The 23082-nt window shown below is 49.5% G+C and overlaps 1 protein-coding gene across 2 annotated transcripts in view; it reads right to left on the reverse strand.

Moving 5' to 3' along the window:
- Nucleotides 1–4431: 4431 nt before the first annotated feature.
- RTN4 (reticulon 4) overlaps nucleotides 4432–23082 on the reverse strand; it is a 223482-nt gene continuing 204831 nt past the window's right edge. For both annotated transcript variants that reach the window (XM_078649486.1, XM_078649487.1), the window contains one exon: nucleotides 4432–5440. In XM_078649486.1, the coding sequence (XP_078505612.1) occupies nucleotides 5398–5440 (43 nt within the window). In that variant the 3' untranslated portion in view covers nucleotides 4432–5397. The remainder of the gene's footprint in view (nucleotides 5441–23082) is intronic.

Consider the following 23082-nt stretch of genomic DNA (forward strand, 5'->3'; position numbering starts at 1 on the left):
TAAAAGGCAGCAGAGGCTCGGCCGAGCTTGACTGCGGTTTAAGGACCTCAGTGAGGAGGTTGGACCTCAGTGAGGAGGTTAGTCCTCACGGCCGCGACGGGGAGCTCAAGGCCCAAGGCCTTGGCAGCCCTCATCAGCACCACACCATATGTTGCCCCCTCCTCCGAAGCCACGGTAGGAGGGGAGACAAACCCAGTGTCTGGAGAGGTGTCCAGGCCACTGGCCTCCCCAAGGTCTTCTGTCCAGTCCTCACGAGACTGACACTCTCTGCCTCAACCAATGGGGCCTGTTCATAAAAGTGAAAATCACCCAACGGCGTCTGGAGCGGCGCCCAACGGGGCCGTCCCGACGGCCGAACAGGAACGGAAGGAGGACCGGGGTCGGCGCCGCCCGAGGACGGGACCAGCGGCGTCGGGCCCGAAGGCGCCGGTGGCGTCGGAACAACTGGACCCCTCGGCGCCGGGCCCGAAGGCGCCGGCGGCGTCGAGATAACAGGGACCTGCGGCGCCGGGCCCGAAGGCATCGGCGGCGTCGGGGCCGAAGCACCCGACGGCGTCGGGGCCGGAGCCGCCGACCCGCTAGGGCTCCCAGACGGGTCCGCTGGGCCCGGAGGCGCCGCGGAGCCCGTCGGAGGAGAGAGTTTCCTCATGGCCATGAGGAAGCGCTCGACCTCCTCCGGCGACGCGTTGAGCCCAGGGACCGTAGGGTATGGGGCAGGACGCGGCGCCCGCGACTCCGACGGAGCCGCGTGGACGGTGGACGGTGTCACCCGAACCCCCGGCCGCATCGCGCGAGCGTCGGGGGGAGTCCGAGGAGCTTGGACTTCTTGTGCCTCTTACCTGACGACGACTTCGACCCGGAGGAGTGCGGCCTACTCTCGGAGCTGTGGTGGCTCCGGGCCCGCGACCTGTCCCTCGACCTCCCATGGGATCGGGACCTCTCACGGCGCGGGGCCGACTGCCGGAGTTCGAGGCGCCTACGGGACCGCTCCCGCCTGGCTTTCGAAGAGAGGGCCCGGCAGTCGGAGCAGGCCTTGTCGTCGTGGTCGACGCCCAAACACGACAAACAGACGCGATGAGGATCCGTGACCGACATCAGCCGGTCGCAATCGTCACAAGGTTTGAAGCCGGGCATCCCTATCGGCACCTTTTCGGAGTCGAGAGACTTCGAAACAGTAATCAAAAAGGATCAAAAAAGTTTAGTCAAAATTGACTAGGGTTACTGCTTTTTCCAGATCTGCGCTTGCTGGCGCGGAAAAAAGAAGAACTGACGTCAGCACGCGGAGGCGGCGTCTAAGTACTCCGACGACGTCATCACGGCGCCCACGACGCCGACGACGGACGCGGAGCCGCAGACGACGCCTCCCGACGCGCAAGGGTACTGCTACGCAAAAATTTCCGGATCCAGTCTGACGCCTGGGGATATTCTAAGGTAAGGAATCTAATACTAACGTGTCTCTTTCAGATATATGAAGACAATTGGGTGTTCATAGCTCTCTCAGCTAACTTGGCTGTAACTGGAAGTCTAGCTATTGGCGTCCTTTGTATTTAGATTGGCTTTTTCTAGCAGTGGAAGAACCGCAGCCTATTTCCATGATTTAGTAAAAAAGTGTTATGCTAAACATGGGGTTGACTGTTTGACAAGAAATTGGCAAAAGTATTGGGCATGAGATTAACTATATGCGGTGGACAATGGTCTGTTAGGGACCGGGACGTAATGGTACCAATCAGCTGACTAACTTGATCCGTTGAAAGGTGAATACATTCTCGAAGAGAGAGTTGTCCGCCTTCCATTGGCAGATCAGGGACCTTGTCACTAGAGTTGAATTGATCAAGGATTTCCTTTACTATGTTCTGAAAAAAGGTGGCCAGGGAATCACAGAATTCCTGACTTCTATCAGCTGTATTTACAGCTAGTGGTGTAGTAAGTTAAGTAACCATTTGGAAGAGATCCAAAATGGAATTTTTTGAGGGCTCTATTTGCTTAGTAAAGAAAGCAGATTTGTCTTTCTGTATCAGGTTTTTATAGCCTGCAATGCAATTCTTATATTTATCTTTCTCAAATTAGTTATATTTCTTCTCCAAGCGCGCTCTTGTCTGCAGTATTTTTAGTCAAAGGCTCTCAGTTAGGTATTAAACTAAGGGGCAGAGGATTTGTTCTTTTTATGACTTCTATGCTAATACGTTAATTGCAGATTGCATCCATGATTCGTAATCAGCCGACAATTTTTCTGGGTCCGCTGATAGTGCTGGTTCCGTTCTTAGTAGATCAATCAAATCTGGGGCACTAATTTCATGCCGCGGATGTGTCCTTTGCAACTTTCTGTCAGGAGCTGTAGGAGAAATATTCCAAGGAGGTTTCTATTTCAAATATTAATGCTTTATGGTCAGTCCAAGTAGTCTGTACTGGCCAAATGGACATTGTTCATGAAGATGCAATCAAGAGTATGTCCAGCAGTATGAGTGAGCCCATTTATTCTCTGCATAAGGCAAAGGCCAGACATATTGTCAAGAAGTGCTTCCGTGTCCCCAAGTTATTCTGTAGGTGGCAATTAAAATTAACTAGTACCATAAAATTATTAATTTTTTAAAGAAAAAGATTCCAGGTTTAGATTGCGATCAAGGATAAATTCAGATCTTGGTTCCGGGGTGGGTGGGCCATATATGAGAAGCCCATTGAATAATAGTGGTTTGGTAATTTCCACGTTAAAATGAAGACTCGCGGTTTTCCGTTTAAACAGATTTTTGCATATTAATACAGACAGAAAAAGGCGGCGATCTATGCACAGATATGAATTCAGCAGCCCACATGCCTCGAACATAATCTTCCCTTGTCTGTATCTATAAACAAACTGACCAATGGCAATTAAATAGATTTAACTTTGCTGCTGTCTGCGAGAAGGACAGCAAGTCTGAATGCAGACGGAGAAAGTGCTTATCTGATTTCAGCTAAGCCCATAACAAAGTTCGATGTCAGGGAGCTATGAGAGGGACGGAGTGGGGCGGGGGAAGACGTACACCTAAAAGCAATTGAGGAAAACCAAATGTACACCGCTCATCACTTCACAGGTACTTAAGAGGGGCATGCTATTGACTTTGTTCAGTCCCTGAATCCAAGAGATATGCAAGCACTGTACATATATAACAATTTAAATACCACTATTTTGTTTTATTTCTTTATTAGAGCTACTCATCCTAATGCAGGGTGTTAGAGTGCTTTACATCACACATAGATAATAAAATGTGGATAAATAGATAAACTTACCAAAAAATAAATATGGATAAATACAGATGGAAATATGAAAGTAAACACTATAAAACCCGGAGCCCTAATTAAAATTAAGTGCTTCACAGGATATAATCGAAAGTGGCTGTATACGAATCTCGGTAAATAAGTTGTTCACGCATTTAAGGTTACACTCCTGACATATAACAGGGGCATCTCTAACTTCTGCAAGAGTAAAGAGGGCACATTTAGTAAGCTCACCAGAGTTAAAATGCAAGCAATTCTTTATGTGGGTAATCCAAACTTTGTACAGGCTGAAGTTCTAAGCTGTCAGGCGCAGGGGCCCATGGCGAGGTCAGGGCTCTCCTTAGACGCGCCTTTGGCACAGAATAGCTGTGCAAGTGGCAAATTAGACAGTGATGAGGGATGAGCGTGTCTTTCGGCGAGGCTTCAGTACAGCACTTTGCAGCGCAATAAGAACCAAATTGGTGGGTAAAAACAATACTCTAACTGGGGTCCAGCATCCCCTTCCTTCAGCTGCAGGCTCCCATGCGTCTAGAGAATAGTGGTAAAGAAAGTAGAATGCAAATTAACATGGTGAAGGAAAATCCAACACATTAAAACAGGGTCTGAGCCCGGGGCAATATGGCGGCCACACGAAGGAGCCAGGCACATCCTAAATAGCACCGAAGTGCATACAAGGAAATATAAGAGTGTGGCCTTTACCAACCTTGATCACAGGCTGCGCGAACGCACTGTGCAAGTGACTAAATAGCCCGTCATGAGGGACGGGTGTGTCTTTGGTATGGCGCTTTGCAGTGTGATAAGAACCAAACAGGGGAGTAAAAACAATTCTCTAACTGGGGTCCAGCAACCCCCTCCTCCAGCTGCAGGCTCCCCTGTGTCTATAGAATACTAGTAAAGAAAGTAGAACGCATCCAAAGCAAAAAGCAAACTACAAGGGACACTAACTTCTTTGAAGGCAGACAAAAGGATTGGATAATGACATTAAGGGAAGGGCATGGGGAGAATCCAGTCACTTTCATGACTATGTTTCCAACGTACTCTTCCTACTGAAGTAAGAACATGTAGCAATGCAACACTTTAAAGAATGCCTGGTGTCTTGCCGGTGGGTGACCAGACTTGCAAGCATACTGAATTCATGAAAGGTACAAGATGTGAAAATGAGGACAGCAAACCAAAATGTTAGGTCTATAAGCTTTATTGATACTTTTTTTACAAGTCACAATGCATTCCACAGAATTAGATCAGCACAGCTTTAACTGCAGTAGTAAAAATCTTCACTTGCAATTTCTTGCATCACGATGTTGGTAATGTCCAAATAACATTTTTTGCAGCGTTCAACATTCTAATCCACATATTAACTGACGTGAAGAAACGGGGTTTGCTTAAAATCAACTACGTTGGTGCGATGAAGTGCAAGTTGCAAAGTTTATGCGTTGGTGCCTTTTACTTTTAACAAAGACGTGTTTCTAGAAATATTTGTTGTTTTCAAGCAAATGTGTTACAAAGCTGGTCAAAATCAGTCTGTTCTCGGAAACATCAAGCGCTGTGGAGAAGCTGAAAGTTTGAAGCTTTGTGAAACAGCATATATATTTGCATTATCATACAACAGTAAAGTCACAAGACAGCAATTACTCTTACCAAAAAAAGCAAGGTGTCCCTCACTCCTGCTTTCATGGCACCATTTCTTAACACCTCCTTTTAAAAAAAACCTGCATCTTTTCAAATCACAAACCATACACATTGTCCAATTTGTAAGAACCTGTACACCCGCTCAGCTGAACCTGCACTACGATTTATTAAAACGCGGCAAGACTACCCCAGATGAAGCATATTGTACAGCTTTCTAAAAAGCTTTAGTTCAAACCAATGCTTCCCACAGGAGAAACGAAAAAAATTAGTTTTAAATCCGTACATAGCAGCTGACAATACTTAAGATAAAACAAATGGCAATCAAAACAGGTACCTATCTCCCCCTCCCCCTCCACAGCCAATGTTGTCCTCCCTCAAACACTTGCTAAAAAATAAAGATCTCTGAAACTGCACTTAAACATCAAGAGTTGGTTGTCCCTTAATTAGCATTCCTGTGTAATCCAAAATGAATATACCCATCAAAGATAAAATTCCTATTGATTTGTTTCAAGCTCTTTATTCAGCTTTGGGCTTCAGGCCAGGGATTTTGGATTGGATCCTGTAAAAATAAGAAAAAAACACAATTGTAAAAAAAAAAAAAGATGTATTGATTTATTTTTTACAATAATTACTTGTGTGGTGTACAAGAAGCATGAATACGAACATGCAAAAAAAAAAATAATCAAAGAGTGAAAGGAAATATTTACAAAACGTTCCCACGACAATCATTTTTACTAAAGTTAATTCTAAGCACATAAGGTATCATTTGATTTCAAAATGGTACATTGAACCAATCAGATAGTTAAAAAAATTTCCTATTTGGGAAACAGCCCTGAATGTTTTGACAATTACAAAATACAGATGCTTACAGGGTAAGTAACATGTCATGTTGTCTGTCGAAAAGAAACATTTGTTGCACATGAGGGAAGAAGACTGAGTGCTGGCTGTATTGCCAGCAGCTCTAAGCAATTGATGTGGAAGCACTGTTGGTGGGGCGTCCACATGCCCTGGACGGTCATATGCTTCAGATGTGCACTCCACCCTGCAAGGGAAGTGTCCGTAGTGAAGTTCACCTGCAGAATTGGGTCTAGAAAAGGCTGGCTCTACAACAGGTTGTTGCTATTCCACCAATGCTAGCACGATGGGTGCTGGGTCAAAGCAGCAACTAATTCTCCCAATGAAACACTGCTTTTGACCACTGTGCCACTAGGCTCTCTTGTGAGAGGGCTCATGTGTAACCGCACATAGGCGACTGTAGCAATACACGAGTACATCATGCCAAGAAACTGCATTACTCCCCTTATTTCCTCAGTAACCTCACCTGGAGTGACCCTGTGTAGACTGTTGCCGGTAAGTGATAGGTGGGTTAGGGGAGGTTGCGGAGTCAGTGTCTCTTAATCCTCTCTCGTGCAGTGTGGCCCACCAGGGAGTACGACTGCAGCTCTCCGCGGATTTAGGGAAGCTTGGTTTTATATTTTTTATCCACCCTTGCATGACGACCCTGACAAGCTCATTGAAGGTGTTTGGTGCATTTTTTGAGCATGCCCTTGAGCATGGGCTGTAATTACATGGTGCGCTGTGTGGTGGACTGCATCTCAAACAGGAAGTCTTCAATTTCCTGGATGATATGCAGATCAACCTCATGGACAGCAGCTGCCCCAAGTATCACTTTGTGATGGGAGGTAGTGTCCGCTGGAAGTGAGGGTTTGGTAGGGTATCGCAGGGGTCTATAGGTTTACGAGGGGCTGTTCCCTCCATAAGAGGAATGTTGTTAACCCCTCTGGAGAAGGTGAGGGAGGTGGCCCATTTGATGGTGGCATCAGAGGTGGAGGTGAGAGTGGGGGAGCAGGAACAGGAGAAAGGGGACAAGCAGGAGTGGGTGGGCTAGTGCCTCGGTCCTGATGTTTTCTATGCTTGAGAGAAGGTGTTGACTTCGAGGCAGGCTGCTCCTCAAAAGTAAATTCAATCTTCCTTGGAAGGGTGCCTTATGGGACCGCTTAGTCGAGCTCTTCCCAGTTTGTGAATGGATGGTCTCTATTGCCGTGCATTTAGCTCTTCCTGGAGATGCTGGATTATCAGCAGTTCCAAATCCTCAAAACCCACCCATGACTGCTCACTCGGAGCCGGATGACTATGTTGAAGGACACTTCTAGCTGGTCAGTACCGAACTGTGTTCCAGATCCAATTGATGTTTCAGAGCCGAAGGTGGTTTTAGTGCAGATATCAGTGCTGGTGAAAGACCGGTCTGCCCCAAGGATGGTAGAGGCTTATGAGGAGTTTTCTGCACCAGCAGAGGGAGACACCTCAGCTCCTCACCTTTTTGTTGATGCCGACCATTGCTGGGTCTAAACTGGGGTGGCATGGTGAGCAAAAGAACAATGGATTCAACACAGATCTCTTGACCGGGGGTGAATGTATGATTCATTCAGCATTTCGTCCATCATTTGTTTGAGTAGCACTTTTCACCTAAAGTGGGATGGGTATGCCCAGGCGTGGGTCCCTTGCTCACTGTGCCACTGGATTCAAGTTAGCCTGGCTGATGAATACCCAGAAACCAGTCCCAGGATGCTTGTTTCTGGTCCAGGGAGGACCTGGCTTGGCAGTTCGGTCTGGAAAGTTTCCATGAGGCACAGGGTCAAGACTGATTTGCATATGGCTGGGTCTAAACTGGGGTGGCATGGTGAGCAAAAGAACCATGGATTTAAACCAAATCGCTTGACTGGGGGTGAATGTATGATTAATTCAGCACTCCGTCCATCATTTGTTCGCATAGCCCATTGCCTGCAGGCAGCGGTACACCAGAGACCTGTTGATGCATCTCTGGGTTCGTCACCCGACCCCTGCTGGGGCAGTGCTAGGCTTGTGCACAGCGACTGTGTATGATCAGAGGGTGGAAGGCTGTACTCGCAGTCAAAAGCTTCAAGACATGCTGCGCCTCTGGAAAATGCTGCTCCTCGGTCTTTGATTCAGACTGGGAGTGGGCTTCAGGGCTGAACTGTGGGGGATGGTCCACAGATGGGCAGGTACTAGGCTGCTTCTCAACATCTCGTTCCCCCGAAGATGACTGGGTGTACTCTCTTTCCTGGTTCTAAATTTTTTGGCAGACAAGACTTCGATCATGTTGATAATAGAGTCTTTTTGGATCATAAAGCGAGGCGGGCTGAAACGGCGACCTCATTGTGGTCAGAGGAGAGACAAAGGTTGCAGACTTGGTGGGGACACAGGGGGCAGAATTGAAAGGGAGTCCTTTCCATCACAGTCTGATCATTTAAGAGATGAACGGAAGACGAGGCGCAAGGCCCAGAGAAAAAACCAGCTGTCGAACCCGATGGAAGTTGCACCAGGAGAACTTGAATGTTTGGAGTTTTTGACATGCCAACGAGAGAGGATAGGCCTAAGAAGTCTGAAGATGATCGGGAGGTGTCAATCGGTTACTTGTGCAAACCAGATGGCTGGAAACACCCTCCACCCCTTAAAAAAAGAAAAATCTAACTGAGCCGATGCTCATGTGCATTACCAGTCATCGACAGTCACTATATGTCGTGACTCGAAAGACTTTTAAATAAAAACAAGTTTCGCACGTCCAATCCCAAGATGGCAGGAATGTGCAGAGCGGGTGTATCTACAGCTATAATTTCCATCTCGCATGAACCGGTGGCATCAATGATCTACTCAAGAACAAATTGAGGAAGCTGATGTTTCTTTTAAAATGCAGGTATTTACGCATGTGATCCAAGAGAAATGCAAAAGGGAAGTCTTTCTCACATTGGTAATTAAGAAATGCCTCTTGTAGGAGAAACCCACTCCAAATTATTCATCAGCCTCAGCCGAGGTTTGATATTAAGAAATTAAATTCAATATCCACTCATCTGACAACGTTTCTGAATAAGACTGGACAGATTCTTCACTCAATATTCTGACACCAGTGACAGATCCACAAGACCATCCCCTCCGAATGATGATGTTTCTTTAATATGGATCACCAGGTAAGCAGCAGAGCTGCTGCATATCTAATTTCCTCTACACTATTTACCACCATAGATGTTTAAAACTCTGGTGTTCACCATGTCACTTAAAAATAGGTCTTTGGTGTTTTTTTCTTCTTTTTACACTCTGGTATCCAGATGAGGATTGCTAAAGCTTGACCCTTTTTGCAAGGCCATCCCCAAACATTTTGCCTTTGACTTCCACCGTTTTGCGGAATTTGTTTTTGATGACTTTAGGGCTCTGCGCACTTTACCACTGCTAAAGTGCTTGGGCGCTCCTGTTAAGATGTTATATTAGCTTATACCCAATTGTCATATTTAATTTACTTGAAAGTCCCTAGTAAAGTGGCACTGTTGTCGACACTTGATCGGTGATTGCAAACTGAATTTATTTTATATGGCTAAACGTTTTTTTTAAAATAATTGAAAACTGATTTTACCGCTTCTTGTTGATTCACTGACGGGGAATTGAGCATACTGCACGCATTTTCTGGGGACTTGGTGGTTGGCTGAGGGCTCCGGGGAAGACCCCGTGTGGCAGGAAGTGGAGTCAGCGTTCCAGCTTCCTTGCACACACGCCCGACGCACGCCGATAGGCAGACTTGGACATAAAACGGTGCCGATGTGGCCGCGCAGCGGGCTCGCCAAAGGCAAGCCCGTCTGCGCCAGGACGGGGCTAGGGGGCGGGAACCTCTGCACGTTTTCCCTACGAGGTGCGGTCATATTGCAGGGAGCAACTTTACAATCTCAGGGGTACGACTAGACTGGATTGTATGCATGTTTTAACACTAGAAGAGGAGAATTTTGTCTGTCCTTAGTGTACTTTTAACTGTAAGTCCCCATTAGATGCCCCTTTGAGGGTCCCCGGCAGGAGGAAAGAAAAATCTATCTCCCTGCTATTACTTAATTGTCGTTCCCTTGTAAGACATGCTAGGGAAATTTATTTACTCCTTGAGGAAAGGAACCCAGATGTGCTCTTCCTCACTGAAACCTGGACTAATAAGGACTCTGATCCAGAGATTGCCCAGGCTCTCCCTTCTAATTATTCTATATTCAGACTAGATCGAGTTGGTGGGAGGGGTGGGGGAATTGCCATCATTTATAAAGATGGGTATAAATGTAGAGCAACGCTGGGCCAATTAGCTGACTGTGAGAATCTAGTATTTGGAATAAGTTTCTCTTCCACCTGCTCTTTCTCAGGCATGCTTAATCTATCGCCCTCCTGGACCAGAAGGCAATTTTTGCAAGGATTTGCCAGAGGTAGTTACTTATGAGGCTAGTCTTTCCTCTAATTTCTCCATCCTGGGTGACTTGAATTTGCATTTCGATGACCCCGACCTTGCCGTAACGCAGGATCTTTTAGACTATTTGGAAACTTTTCATATCAAGCAAATAGTGATGGGCCCTACCCATAAGTTGGGACATTTGCTTGATCCTCCGTTTACTAATCTTTCCGATATTATTTTTGGGGAATCTACGGCGGTTCCATGGTCCGACCATTTTTTACTTTCTTTTAGCTGGACTTCACTTGAATTCCTTCCACCCTCTGCCAAAACTAAGAAGTTAGGTCGTACTTGGTCCAAACTTCCGGTTAGGGAGTGGGCGTTCTATCTCAGAAATACAATCCTAATGTCTCATCTGGATCCTGGGGTAGCAAATGAGAACTTTAATAACTGATTGGAGAACTCTTTGGATATGGTTCTCCCGAAAAAAGGTTTGTCATTTAATAGGCTCTAATAAGAAACCATGGTACACACACAATCTAAGACATTTAAAACAGTCTTGTAAGCAAGCAGAGAGGAAATAGAGGGACTACTCAGAACCCAGTAAGAGCTTCTATAGGAAAGCTATGAAGCTCTATAAAAATGAAATAAAAACTGCTCAATCCAGGTATTATCAGGAAAAAATTACCTTAGCCTCAAATCCCCCTTCGGAAATTTTTAAAATCGTGAAATCACTTCTCTCCCTGCTTTTATTAATGTTGATGATAATGCCCAAGGCCCATGTGAGGAGCTAGCTAGCTTTTTCTTTACTAAAATTCATGCCACGTATGCTAGTTTTCAGCACATGGCTATGGATAGTGCGGTTACATTTCCTGTACGAGAAGCTAGGTTAGAAATCCCCCCCCCCCCTTACCTTGTTGTTGCTTCAGGACTCCCTACATCAGTTAAAATCAGGTCACCAGTTGATCCAGCCCCTCGGCTACTCTCAATTTAGTATCAGAGATAGTCTGTCCAGTGATACTGGACGTGATAAATGCATTCCTTTCAACGGGACAGGTTCCGGTGCTGTGGAAACAAGCTAGAGTTAAAGCTCTGCTTAAGAAATCTAACTTAGACCCCGATGATTGGTCTAATTATCGGCCCATTTCTCTGCTGCCTGGCTTGAGTAAGCTGGCAGAAAGACATGTCAACTCAGTACTGACAAGTCATCTGGAGGAGAATAACCACCTACAGCCGACCCAGATCGGCTTTAGGCGATGTCAAGGCACGGAGACTGCTCTCCTTTCGGTGCTGGAAGAGTCAAGGAAGATCTTGGACACTGGAGGCTGCGCTGCAAATTATTTTATTAGATCTCAGCGCAGCCTTCGATACTGTGAATCATCATATAATGATCCAAAGACTTAGGGAGGTGGGTGTGGGAGCTACTGTCCTGGAATGGTTACAGTCATTTCTTTCGGACAGGTCCTTCGTGGTTTTTGAGGAGGGTACTCTGTCTGAGCGGAGGCCGCTGCAGTGTGGAGTCCCTCAGGGCTCTTCGCGGAGTCCCACCTTATTTAACATCTATATGAGGCCGTTGGCTGAGGTGGTACTTCCCTGGGGGATTCACACTGTTACATATGTGGATGATACACAACTAGTGGTGGGTCTTAACCGGCAAGATAATTCAAACTCCGGCTTGGAGGGCTGCATTGTGAAAGTCTCCGAGTGGATGGATTTGTCCTTCCTCAAACTAAATGGCACAAAGACGGAGATAATGATCCTTGGCCATGCCGCACCCAACAATCTGGAATCTTTATGGCCTGTCTTGGTGCGCCTCCTGTCCCGAAGACACAAATTAAGAGTCTTGGGGTCTGGTTGGACTGCAATCTGAATCTTAAAGTTCAGGCAAGTAAGGTTGCTGCTAATTGCTATGGCCTGATCAGGACCTAAGGCGCTCGACCTCGGACCTGGGGATCTGGGTTCGAGTCTTGGTAACGACGCTAAACATCCTGTGATTCTGGGCAAATCACTTAATCTCCCCGTGCCTAACAAAAATGAATGTGTGTCCTCATGTAACGTAACTGGTGCTATGTAAAGCGCTCTGATACCTGATTCAGTTCGGGTCAAGTTCGCGCTAAATAAAACTCTGCAAAAAAAAAACGATGCGGAAGACTCTTCCCCTTCTGCCATCTGAAGCCAGGCATATATGGTGGTTCAATCCCTGGTCCTTTCACGGTTGGACTACGCAAATGTAGTCTACCTGGGTGCGCCATTGGGAACGATTAGGAAACTGCAGATAGCACAGAACTGTGCAGTTCGTCCACTGACGGGTATCCCTAGGCGTAAGTCAGTTAAACTAGCCCTCAGATGACTTCATTGGCTACCCGTTGCAGATAGGGTCAGGTTCAAAGCACTATGTATTGTTCATAAGTGCATCTCAGGTAAAGGGCCAGCTTTGCTTCAGCCTCTGGTGCAGTTATATGACGCCAAGAGGCTCTAATAAGAAACCATGGTATACACACAATCTAAGACATTTAAAACAGTCTTGTAAGCAAGCAGAGAGGAAATAGAGGGACTACTCAGAACCCAGTAAGACCTTCTATAGGAAAGCTATGAAGCTCTATAAAAATGAAATAAAAACTGCTCAATCCAGGTATTTTCAGGAAAAAATTACCTTAGCCTCAAATTCCCCTTCGGAAATTTTTAAAATCGTGAAATCACTTCACTCTCCCTGCTTTTATTAATGTTGATGATAATGCCCAAGGCCCACGTGAGGAGCTAGCTAGCTTTTTCTTTACTAAAATTCATGCCACTTATGCTAGTTTTCAGCACATGGCTATGGATAGCGCGGTTACATTTCCTGTACGAGAAGCTAGGTTAGAAATTCCCCCCCCCCCTTACCTTGTTGTTGCTTCCGGACTCCCTACATCAGTTAAAATCGGGATCACCAGTTGATCCAGCCCCTCGGCTACTCTCAATTTAGTATCAGAGATAGTCTGTCCAGGGGGCGTGGCCAACAGCATGGCCGGCTAGGAAGTGCAACTGCGGAGCTCCGCTGAGGCTGCTTCGTGATCCGACGTCGAAACATATCCTGTACCCACGAAAATCGACTGATCTGTGGCTGAAGGTGTCCTACACCGGTACGGGGCGAAGAAACGGAGATCTCCGTGCCGCGGACCAAGAGAACGCTTCGGAGTCCATGGCTCGCTCGCTCGACTTCACCAATATGGCGGCCGTCGGCTCCCGAGGGCGCGAAGCACTGTGAGCACCAACACCGATCTATTGTGTTGAGGTAGGGGACGCGGGAGAGAAGAGCCGCTTCAGGAGCGGGCCCCGACACAGGCTCTCGCCCCACCCCCGCACCCTCCCTGATCCTGTCGGAGACCGGGTGACAGAGGGAGACCTTTACTAACATGGCGCCGGGGGCGAGGATTGCGAGCCGTCGGCTCTGAGAGGTACGATTTGACCTGCCGGCTGCTTGGTGAGGGAAGGCTGGTACAAGCAGCGGTCTGAGCGGCACTCCGCCGCGGGGGTGAGGCGGTCTACCCGCCCGACGAGCTGTGCTCCCGGGAGGCGGAGATCGGGACCCGCCCGCAACCGCGAACCTCGATCCGGATCCCCGGAGGCCTACTGTGGAGTATCTAACGGGAGCGGTGCTCACTGCTGAGCCCTTGGGCGGGTATCCCGCTGCGGGAAAGCTTCAACCGCCGCGGGGGGTGCCACGAGTCAGGTGCGGCCCCCACACGCCCGGACAACACCACTGGGGGCGGAAGTAGTAACTGAGCCCTGGTACACGCCTATCCCCGAGGGATCCACTGAACGGCTGAGAGTCACTGCTGGCGGAGCCGCCGCTTGGGAGGGGGCGGCCTGGAGGACCCGGGGCCCAGCTGACATCCCTTGGCCACTGTCTCCCTGTGGGCCAGGACACCGAAGCGGGACCGGCGAGGAGCCAGGAATAACAATAGGGCGAGTGCATGCAGGTGGAGAGGGGCGACCACGGTCTCCACAGGGGCGCCCAGGGGCGCGACGACACACGGCCACCCGCACTCGCGGCCGCCACAACCCGGACTAGCGAAGAAGTCCGACAGGACGCTGCGCCTACTGGCATACACATAAGGAGGTCGCGCTTTGAGGGCGCAATCGCTGCGGCTGGGGGCGCGAAACCGCGAGAATGTGTGAGGCCCGTGCCAGCCGGACAGTGGACCAGAGACTGTTCTTGAGGGGAACTAACGACCCAGGGACAGGCCCAACATTTGAGGCAGACCGCCTAGGACCGAAAGCAGTGTGGATACGCGGGCAAGGCTGTAGCTGGTCGAGGCTACGACAGGGGGGCCCGGACCCCGACTCCGGGACAGAAGAGAGCAGGAGGGGAGCCGCCGCTGGTGGAGCCCGACCGGGCAGCAACAGAGGACTACGGAAGCCCTGGACGCTGGGGGCACGTCTGGAGGCCTCGACCAAGGTCGGCGACAGGGGATAGGCACAATCAGCCGGAGGCCACTCGAAGAATTATGGGGAAAAAGGAGCTCCCGTCGAAAGGTCCCAAGCAAGGCCCAATGGACAATTTTGCTGCGCCGCGTCCGGTGGCGGAGGGCCTCCCAGCTGCCCCGCAAGTGCGATCCGATTTGCTGATGGCGGCGATCCAGGCCTCTCGCACAGATATCCAGGAGTCCAGGGCGGCGCTGGAAGTCAAAATAGGCGAGGTGGGGTCCGAGGTGACTCTTTTAAGACAGGACTTCCGCAACTTGTCAGACAGGGTCACTTCGGCGGAAGCGCGAATGGGTGAGGCCGAAGACTCGATCGCGACCCTACGAAGAGACATGGCGGAGCTGCAGGCCTCACATCGCCAACTGGCCTGGAAGGTGGATGACGCCGAAAATAGGGCCAGACGCAACAACCTGCGCTTTGTCGGCTTTCGAGAAGGACTTGAAAAAAAACGATATGGTGTCTTTCCTGCACATGTGGCTGCAAGAAACGTTCACGCAAGCACAATTCTCACCGTGCTTCATAATAGAAAGGGCGCACAGGGCCCTCCTTGCGAAACCACCTGAGGGGGCGAGACCACGACCGGTCATCGCGCGTTTCTTGAACTTTGCAGACAGGGACCTCATACTGAGAGAGGCAAGGAAGATGGGCGAGATTAGTCTGGAAAACTCCCAAGTCATGATCTTCCCAGACTATAGCCAGGAGGTGCAAAAACAGAGGCGATCCTTTGATTCAGAAAACTCAGGGACTTAAAAATGTCATATATACTACTGTTCACGGCGAAACTTAAAGTGATCTTCAACGAACAGACACTATTTTTCACTCATCCGGAAGACGCGTGGCAATGGCTGGAGGAGCGCCCCATCCTTAATAGCAGGGAAACAGCAAGGCGTGATGCGCTGGATAAGTCACTGAGGAATGCGACTCAATGGGAACTCCCGAAGCCCCAAAGACTAAAATCCAGGCGCCCGAAGAGGCCGACCCCAACTACGCCATATAGAGGACGTGACACCGGGAGGACACGGAAAGGGCGTTCTGCCTCCCCGAGAGGTGCAACAACACAGGGATCGAGATCTGCGGTGCAGCGCAACATGACAAGATCGGAAGGAGAAGAGGACGTGATACTTGATAGCCACACATCAGGTGGAGAAGGAGAAGAGGAAGAAGGGCAATCGGACCACCCGTTAATAACAGAAATCCGAGTGCTGGAATCGGACGTGTCGGGGCAGCACAGTGCTCCTGAGTCTGACACCCAAGACTCCAAATCCTAACGGTGAAGAGCCCGCAATGCACAGTGTACTTTGCATACAATGGTACGGAGAAGCAGATGGCGTATAGATGACTCGATGGATTTGCAGGACTGGAACAGCAGCCCGCTGAAGAGAAGCACGCAAGTTGACTCACCCCCTTAAATAGTGTAGTGTTTGACTTGTTTATAGGGTTGTTTGGTGTTTACTAGGGAGGGTGTGGTGGGTGGGCGACAGGCCTACTCCTTCGGAAAGCTATGTCTGGCACGCAGACAACTGGAAGGGGAGGGAGGTGGGGTGGGGGAGGGAGCTTTTCAAATTTGTTGGGGCAGGGAACGGGGGGGGACTCAGGTGGGAACACTGAAGATTCGGGTAGGGGACCACTCAAGCAAGTTAGGCCTTCCCAGAACCTCCAACCGTAAGTGTTGGGTCACTCTTAGTCACAGCACCCTTCCATGGCAGGTACCGTAGAAACATCGCAAGTGGCAGGCAGGAGGCTGAACATCCTGACCTGGAATGTTAATGGGTTGGGGTCAAAGATCAAAAGAGGACTGGCTAATGCATACATTAACAAGCATTTGCAATGCAATAGGTCTCGCATTATTTAAGTTTAAGCTACTAGTACTGTAAATGGCAATGTTTTTATTTTTATTTATGCGCTATTTTAATTTTCTTTGCATAAAAAGGCGAATGCGCAGCATAAGAATATTCATTCTATGTTAAGCCAAGTGATGGAACACACATGGCTATAACCCGATCTATGCAAACCGAGACCTCGATGCTCATAGATTAGACATTCAGGATTCTAGGCGCAATGTTTTACTTGCGGTTACTTTCACTTTAAACCCTTGATTTGTTTCTTGGATATTTGATTGATATTACATAATTCTAGCGACATTCCAAAGTCCACCAATAAAAGCAGTTGTCGACTAATAGATAAACATTACAAAGAGCAGCTTTTTAAAATTCCCAATCTTGCAGATGAACGCATTTTTAAAAAGGCTATTTGAAGACAAAAAAACGTTGGCACAAAATAATGCGCACTTACCCACAGAGATTCGTCACTCGTTTCCATTCAATTTACTGAAGGCGACATTCTACCGAACACTTTACTGCACCGTTCTGCATAATCTTTTCAACAACCATATCCAACCAAGTACATTTTCATTGATTGATGAGGTGTGCATAGAGGGCGTAACTACAGCCGGGTATATGGGTTAGCGTGTGCCCTGTGCAAAAACTCACCGCCGCAGCCCGGCTCGAACAGGAAGCCAGGCAACCTGTGTTGGGACGGGGGCGGGGCCGCAAAAAGACAGGAAGCAGACGGGAGCCTACCCCGCGCTCCTGTGCCCGTCAGCCGGAAGATTGCCGGAAGATTTGCGTGTCAGCTAGCGGGGCTCCTGTGCTCGTGGAGAGCCCCGCCTGCTGCTGAGGATGACCCGCTGCCTGCCGCTGCCTGCCGAAGGAGAGAGGGAAGGAGAGAGGGACACACGAAAAGAACTCGGTGAGTGGGGTGTGAGGGGGGAGGGGACATGTGCGCGCTCGTGTGTCTGTGTGTGTGCCTGTGTGTGCGTGTGTGCCTGTGCGTGTGTCTGTGTGTATGTATGCATGCATGCGTGCGTAAAAAAATCCGATGACTGGTGGGGGGGTTGCAAAGTGAAAGTAAGCAGCGCGTGTGTATGTGCGCATGCGTGAGTGCTGTGTATGCGTGTGCCTGTGATGTGCGCATGCGTGAATGTTGGTGCGCGTGCAAGCAGCTGAATCCAGCCGGGGAGAAGCGCGTGACAGTTTTTTGTCCGTCATTCCCCCGTGTCAGCTCGCTATAAGTCTCCGACCCTGGACGCATCCTTCGGATGCGAATTCCAGGGCGAGACCTAAAAAGACGGACCCCAACATCATTTTCCTGCAGGAGACACATCTTAGGGGTACTCAGTGTGCCTTCATTGCTAGGGGCAAATACAGGGTAGGGTGTTGGTCCATGCGGGTTACACTTCCGATTCCAAGGGAGTGGCAGTCCTACTTAACAAATCACAACCTTTCACCATCACACGTACATGGCTTGACCCGCAGGGCACATATGCGGGAGTGCAGGGCAACTGGAACAGACACACATATACCCTGATCTCCGTATACGCGCCACCTAAACTACAGTCATGCACGAACGCCTCGATCGCGAACATCCTCCTAGACACAGCAGACACGATACAAGTGGTAGGGGGAGACTTTAATGATGTGATGGACGTTAACCTTGATAGATCAGGCACCACGGTTAACGACGTACATAGGACTGCACTATCTGACCTGATGTCTACCCTGGGGCTGACTGACGCATGGCGGTGGCTCCACCCGACGCAGCGCGCCTACTCCCATTACTCCGGGGCGCATCGGACGTTCTCACGTCTTGACTATGTTTTCTTGCACAGGCAATGGCTGAAAACAGGAGATGTCGCTGAATACAGAACCCGGGGTATCTCTGACCACTCACCTTTGCTTGTAACGGTGGGGAGCGACAGAGCTAGGGACACGGGGTATTGGCGGCTCGCGGCCTGGGACCTCCAGAACGCAAAAATACTAAAAGATGTGAGGGCAGACATAAAGATATACTTTGCGGGCAATGTAGGCTCGGTTGACTCAAAAATCACTTTATGGGAGGCCCTGAAACCAGTCATGCGCGATAGGATTCGACTTAGAATAAGGGAGGACAGACGGAGACTTCAGACTGAGATAGCAGCCCTGGAACAGTCTATTCTACAATGGGAGGGCAAATACTTAACTCATAAGTCCGAAGACTCCCTACGGCGGTTGCTAGACGTCCAGAAGCAATATCGGGAATTGGTGACTAACGAAGCCAAGACCCAGTCTCTAGCTACCCTACACAGATTGTATGACGTGGGGGATAAGTCAGGGAAGCTGTTGGCATGGCTTAGCAAGAAAGAGAGAGCTGAGAGATGGATAGACAGCATAGACACGGCAGAAGGTAATGCGGTCAGCACGGACGCAGAGATAGCAGGGGCTTTTGCTACCCACTATGAAACCTTCTACGCAACTCGCCACCTGGCGACATACGGGGAGGCCCTTCAATACTTAGACGATACCCCCTTGCCAACCCTCCCCCCGGAGGACGTGGCAACAGTGGAGGCAGACATAACGCTAGATGACATCACGAATGCGATAGCTGGACTCCGACCGGGCAAAACACCAGGCCCAAATGGATTTCCCGCAGAACTTTTTAAACGCACATCGGACCTGCTGACCCCCCATCTCCGGGGCCTCCTAGTGGGCGCCCTGGAGGTGGGAGAACTCCCTCCGGATCTTACTATGGCCACTATAATACCGCTATACAAGGAGGGCAAGCCAAGGACTGACTGTGCCTCCTACCAGCCGATATCCTTACTCAACTCAGAGGTGAAAGTGCTGGCGACCATCCTGGCGGTCCGCTTGAGGGCGACCATAACGGGCCTGGTACACAAGGACCAGTCGGGTTTCCTACCTGACAGGGCAACAAAGCTCAATCTCAGAAGAACTCACAACTGGCTCCAGGAGGTAAAAGAGAGAGATGACCCGCATTGGTTCCTCTCCCTAGACGCTGAAAAAGCGTTCGATGCGGTACATTGGCCCTTCCTGTTTGCAGTGCTTCAGAGGTTTGGGTTCGGATCGAAATTCACGGCATGGATCAGATTACTTTACACCGGTCCAAGGGCAAGGGTGAGGTTAATGGACTGCTTTCACGTGAATTTTCCATTCAGAGAGGTACTAGGCAGGGATGTCCCTTGTCCCCACTTCTCTTTACACTTGTTATAGAAGTACTGGCGGCCAGGATCCGGCACAACCCGAATATTCGCGTCTTCACCGCTAGGGCGACGGCGCTATCCCACGAAAAGATCTCGCTCTATGCAGATGACGTCCTGCTCTATATTACAGAGCCCGAGACGACCGTGCCGGTGCTCTTCCAGGAATTGGAACACTATGGGGAGATGGCGGGCCACAAAATAAATTGGCACAAATCAGTACTGTACGATCCGAAGGGACGCAATCAATGGGGGAGTCTACCAGGGGAACTGATGACGACAACAGATGGGTTCCAATACCTTGGGGTTTATATTACGACGAATGTCCCTCTCTCGTTCCAAAGAAACGTGCAGCGGATCATTGTGAACGCAGTGGCGGATATGGACCGCTGGAGACGCCTCCCTTTAACACTCCTGGGCAGGGCGGCCATGTATAAAATGTTGGTTCTACCGAAATTTCTCTATGCCCTCCAGAATGAGTATTATTCTCTACCGCCATCGGTATTCACCAGGATCCATGCAGATTTGAGGTCCTTCCTCTGGCTCGGCAAACAGGCGAGGGTGGCACTGACCACACTACAAAGGCACCAGTACAGCGGAGGCATATCGCTCCCCAATTTGGAGGCCTACTACTGGGCGGAACACCCGACTCCTATCAGTGATTGGCTCCATGCTGCGGCGGACCACCCGACATATTCTCTGGAAAGAGCTAAAATGGCACCTAGAAACATACTACGGTATGTCTATGGGGAGGCTAGGGGAGCCCACCTTCTCCCTACTACATCCATAACGCTAGGGGCCTGGACGAAAGCTACAAAACGTATGGGGTGGGAACGGAAACCTACGCGGCAGACACCACTTTGGCATTGTCGCTGGCTGAACGAGTTGCATAAACTACGCGGATTCCAGAGGTGGGACGACATTGGCATTTCCACCATCGGGGATGTAATAGCCAAAGGGGAACTGAAGTCGTTCAGGGCTCTCCAAACGGAGTTCGGGTTACACAACACGCAACACTTCAAATATGTCCAGCTGCGCCATGCATGGCAGGCCCAGAATATCACGTTGCTTGATATTCCTGAGTATGCACCACTGGAGGGGAGGCTGCTCCAGGAGCACATGGTGGGTCAGGCGGTGTCCCTCACATATAAAACACTGACGAACCATACGCTGGGTGACTTAACCAAACTTCGACGAGCGTGGGAGGCAGACGTAGGGGAGATGGAGGACCTGGACTGGGAGATAGTCTTGATGCACCCCAGGGAAGTGGCCATCAAGTCCAGGTTGCGGCTGATTCAATTTAATTTTCTTCACAGAACGTATTTTGACAGGGTGCGCCTGTACAAAATGGGGAGAATAGAGGAATCGAGATGCCTTAGATGCCTGCAGGAGGAGGGAGACTTCTTTCATACTGTATGGGCATGCACTATAATACAAAAGTACTGGGCACAGATCTTTCAGGAACTGGAGGAGATCCTCGGGGCCCCCATCCCTAAAGACCCCAAGCTGGCGCTGCTTGGTATGACGACAGAGGTGGACTTGACCCGCCCACTGCTCATTTTCTTGGTCCTAGCATTGGTTGTGGCCAAGCGAGATATTGCTAAACACTGGGGAGCACCCGAACCCCCGGACTTGGAGGAGGGGTTTAGACCTGTATATGGCAGCGGAAAGGGTTACTTACAAGGCTAGAGGCTGTCCCCGGAAATTTAGGAAAGTCTGGTCTAAATGGAGGCACTATCATGGCTTGGATGGGGGGTTATAGTGGGGTGAGAAGGGGTGGGGGGCTGCGTCGTAACCTCTAGACGGCTGAGGTGTAGGAGGGACTGAGTGGACATATTTTCGAACACTAAGGAATGGAGGGTCTCCGATTCCAGCAGGCTCTGAATACATGTATGTGCCGGGCCAATGGTAGGAGGGAGGAGGGCAGGGAAGGATTGCGAAACTGTTGCACTTCTATAAATCTACTTGTATACTGCTGAACCCTAACTTGAGTCTTTTCATGTTCTACCACCATGGGGCGGGGTGGGGGGGCTGTTTCGATACTCTAACAAAAAAGGAAAAGCAGGACCTTGGGAAGCCTAAGTCTGATCATAGCTGGTGATCATGAGTGGAATGATTACACCGACAATGCTAGCCGCCCGACCTCCGGGGTGTGGGCTGAATGGCTGTGTATCTTTCAGGGTGCGAGGTAACAACAGCTGATGTGCACGGGGATCCGCTGATAGATTGTATACTGGCTCCATGTGTTTCTGCAATAAAAAGAATTTAAATAGAGAGAGATAGTCTGTCCAGTGATACTGGATGTGATAAATGCATTCCTTTCAACGGGACAGGTTCCGGGGCCGTGGAAACAAGCTAGAGTTAAAGCTCTGCTTAAGAAATCTAACTTAGACCCCGATGATTGGTCTAATTATCGGCCCATTTCTCTGCTGCCTGGCTTGAGTAAGCTGGCAGAAAGACATGTCAACTCAGTACTGACAAGTCATCTGGAGGAGAATAACCACCTACAGCCGACCCAGATCGGCTTTAGGCGATGTCAAGGCACGGAGACTGCTCTCCTTTCGGTGCTGGAAGAGTCGAGGAAGATCTTGGACACTGGAGGCTGCGCTGCAAATTATTTTATTAGATCTCAGCGCAGCCTTCGATACTGTGAATCATCATATAATGATCCAAAGACTTAGGAAGGTGGGTGTGGGAGCTACTGTCCTGGAATGGTTACAGTCATTTCTTTCGGACAGGTCCTTTGTGGTTTTTGAGGAGGGCGCTCTGTCTGAGCGGAGGACGCTGCAGTGTGGAGTCCCTCAGGGCTCTTCGCGGAGTCCCACCTTATTTAACATCTATATGAGGCCGTTGGCTGAGGTGGTACTTCCCTGGGGGATTCACACTGTTACATATGTGGATGATACACAACTAGTGGTGGGTCTTAACCGGCAAGATAATTCAAACTCCGGCTTGGAGGGCTGCATTGTGAAAGTCTCCGAGTGGATGGATTTGTCCTTCCTCAAACTAAATGGCACAAAGACGGAGATAATGATCCTTGGCCATGCCGCACCCAACAATCTGGAATCTTTATGGCCTGTCTTGGTGCGCCTCCTGTCCCGAAGACACAAATTAAGAGTCTTGGGGTCTGGTTGGACTGCAATCTGAATCTTAAAGTTCAGGCAAGTAAGGTTGCTGCTAATTGCTATGGCCTGATCAGGACCTAAGGCGCTCGACCTCGGACCTGGGGATCTGGGTTCGAGTCTTGGTAACGACGCTAAACATCCTGTGATTCTGGGCAAATCACTTAATCTCTCCGTGCCTAACAAAAATGAATGTGTGTCCTCATGTAACGTAACTGGTGCTATGTAAAGCGCTCTGATACCTGATTCAGTTCGGGTCAAGTTCGCGCTAAATAAAACTCTGCAAAAAAAAAACGATGCGGAAGACTCTTCCCCTTCTGCCATCTGAAGCCAGGCATATATGGTGGTTCAATCCCTGGTCCTTTCACGGTTGG

Source organism: Lissotriton helveticus, chromosome 6, assembly GCF_964261635.1.
Source record: "Lissotriton helveticus chromosome 6, aLisHel1.1, whole genome shotgun sequence".
Taxonomy (NCBI): domain Eukaryota; kingdom Metazoa; phylum Chordata; class Amphibia; order Caudata; family Salamandridae; genus Lissotriton; species Lissotriton helveticus.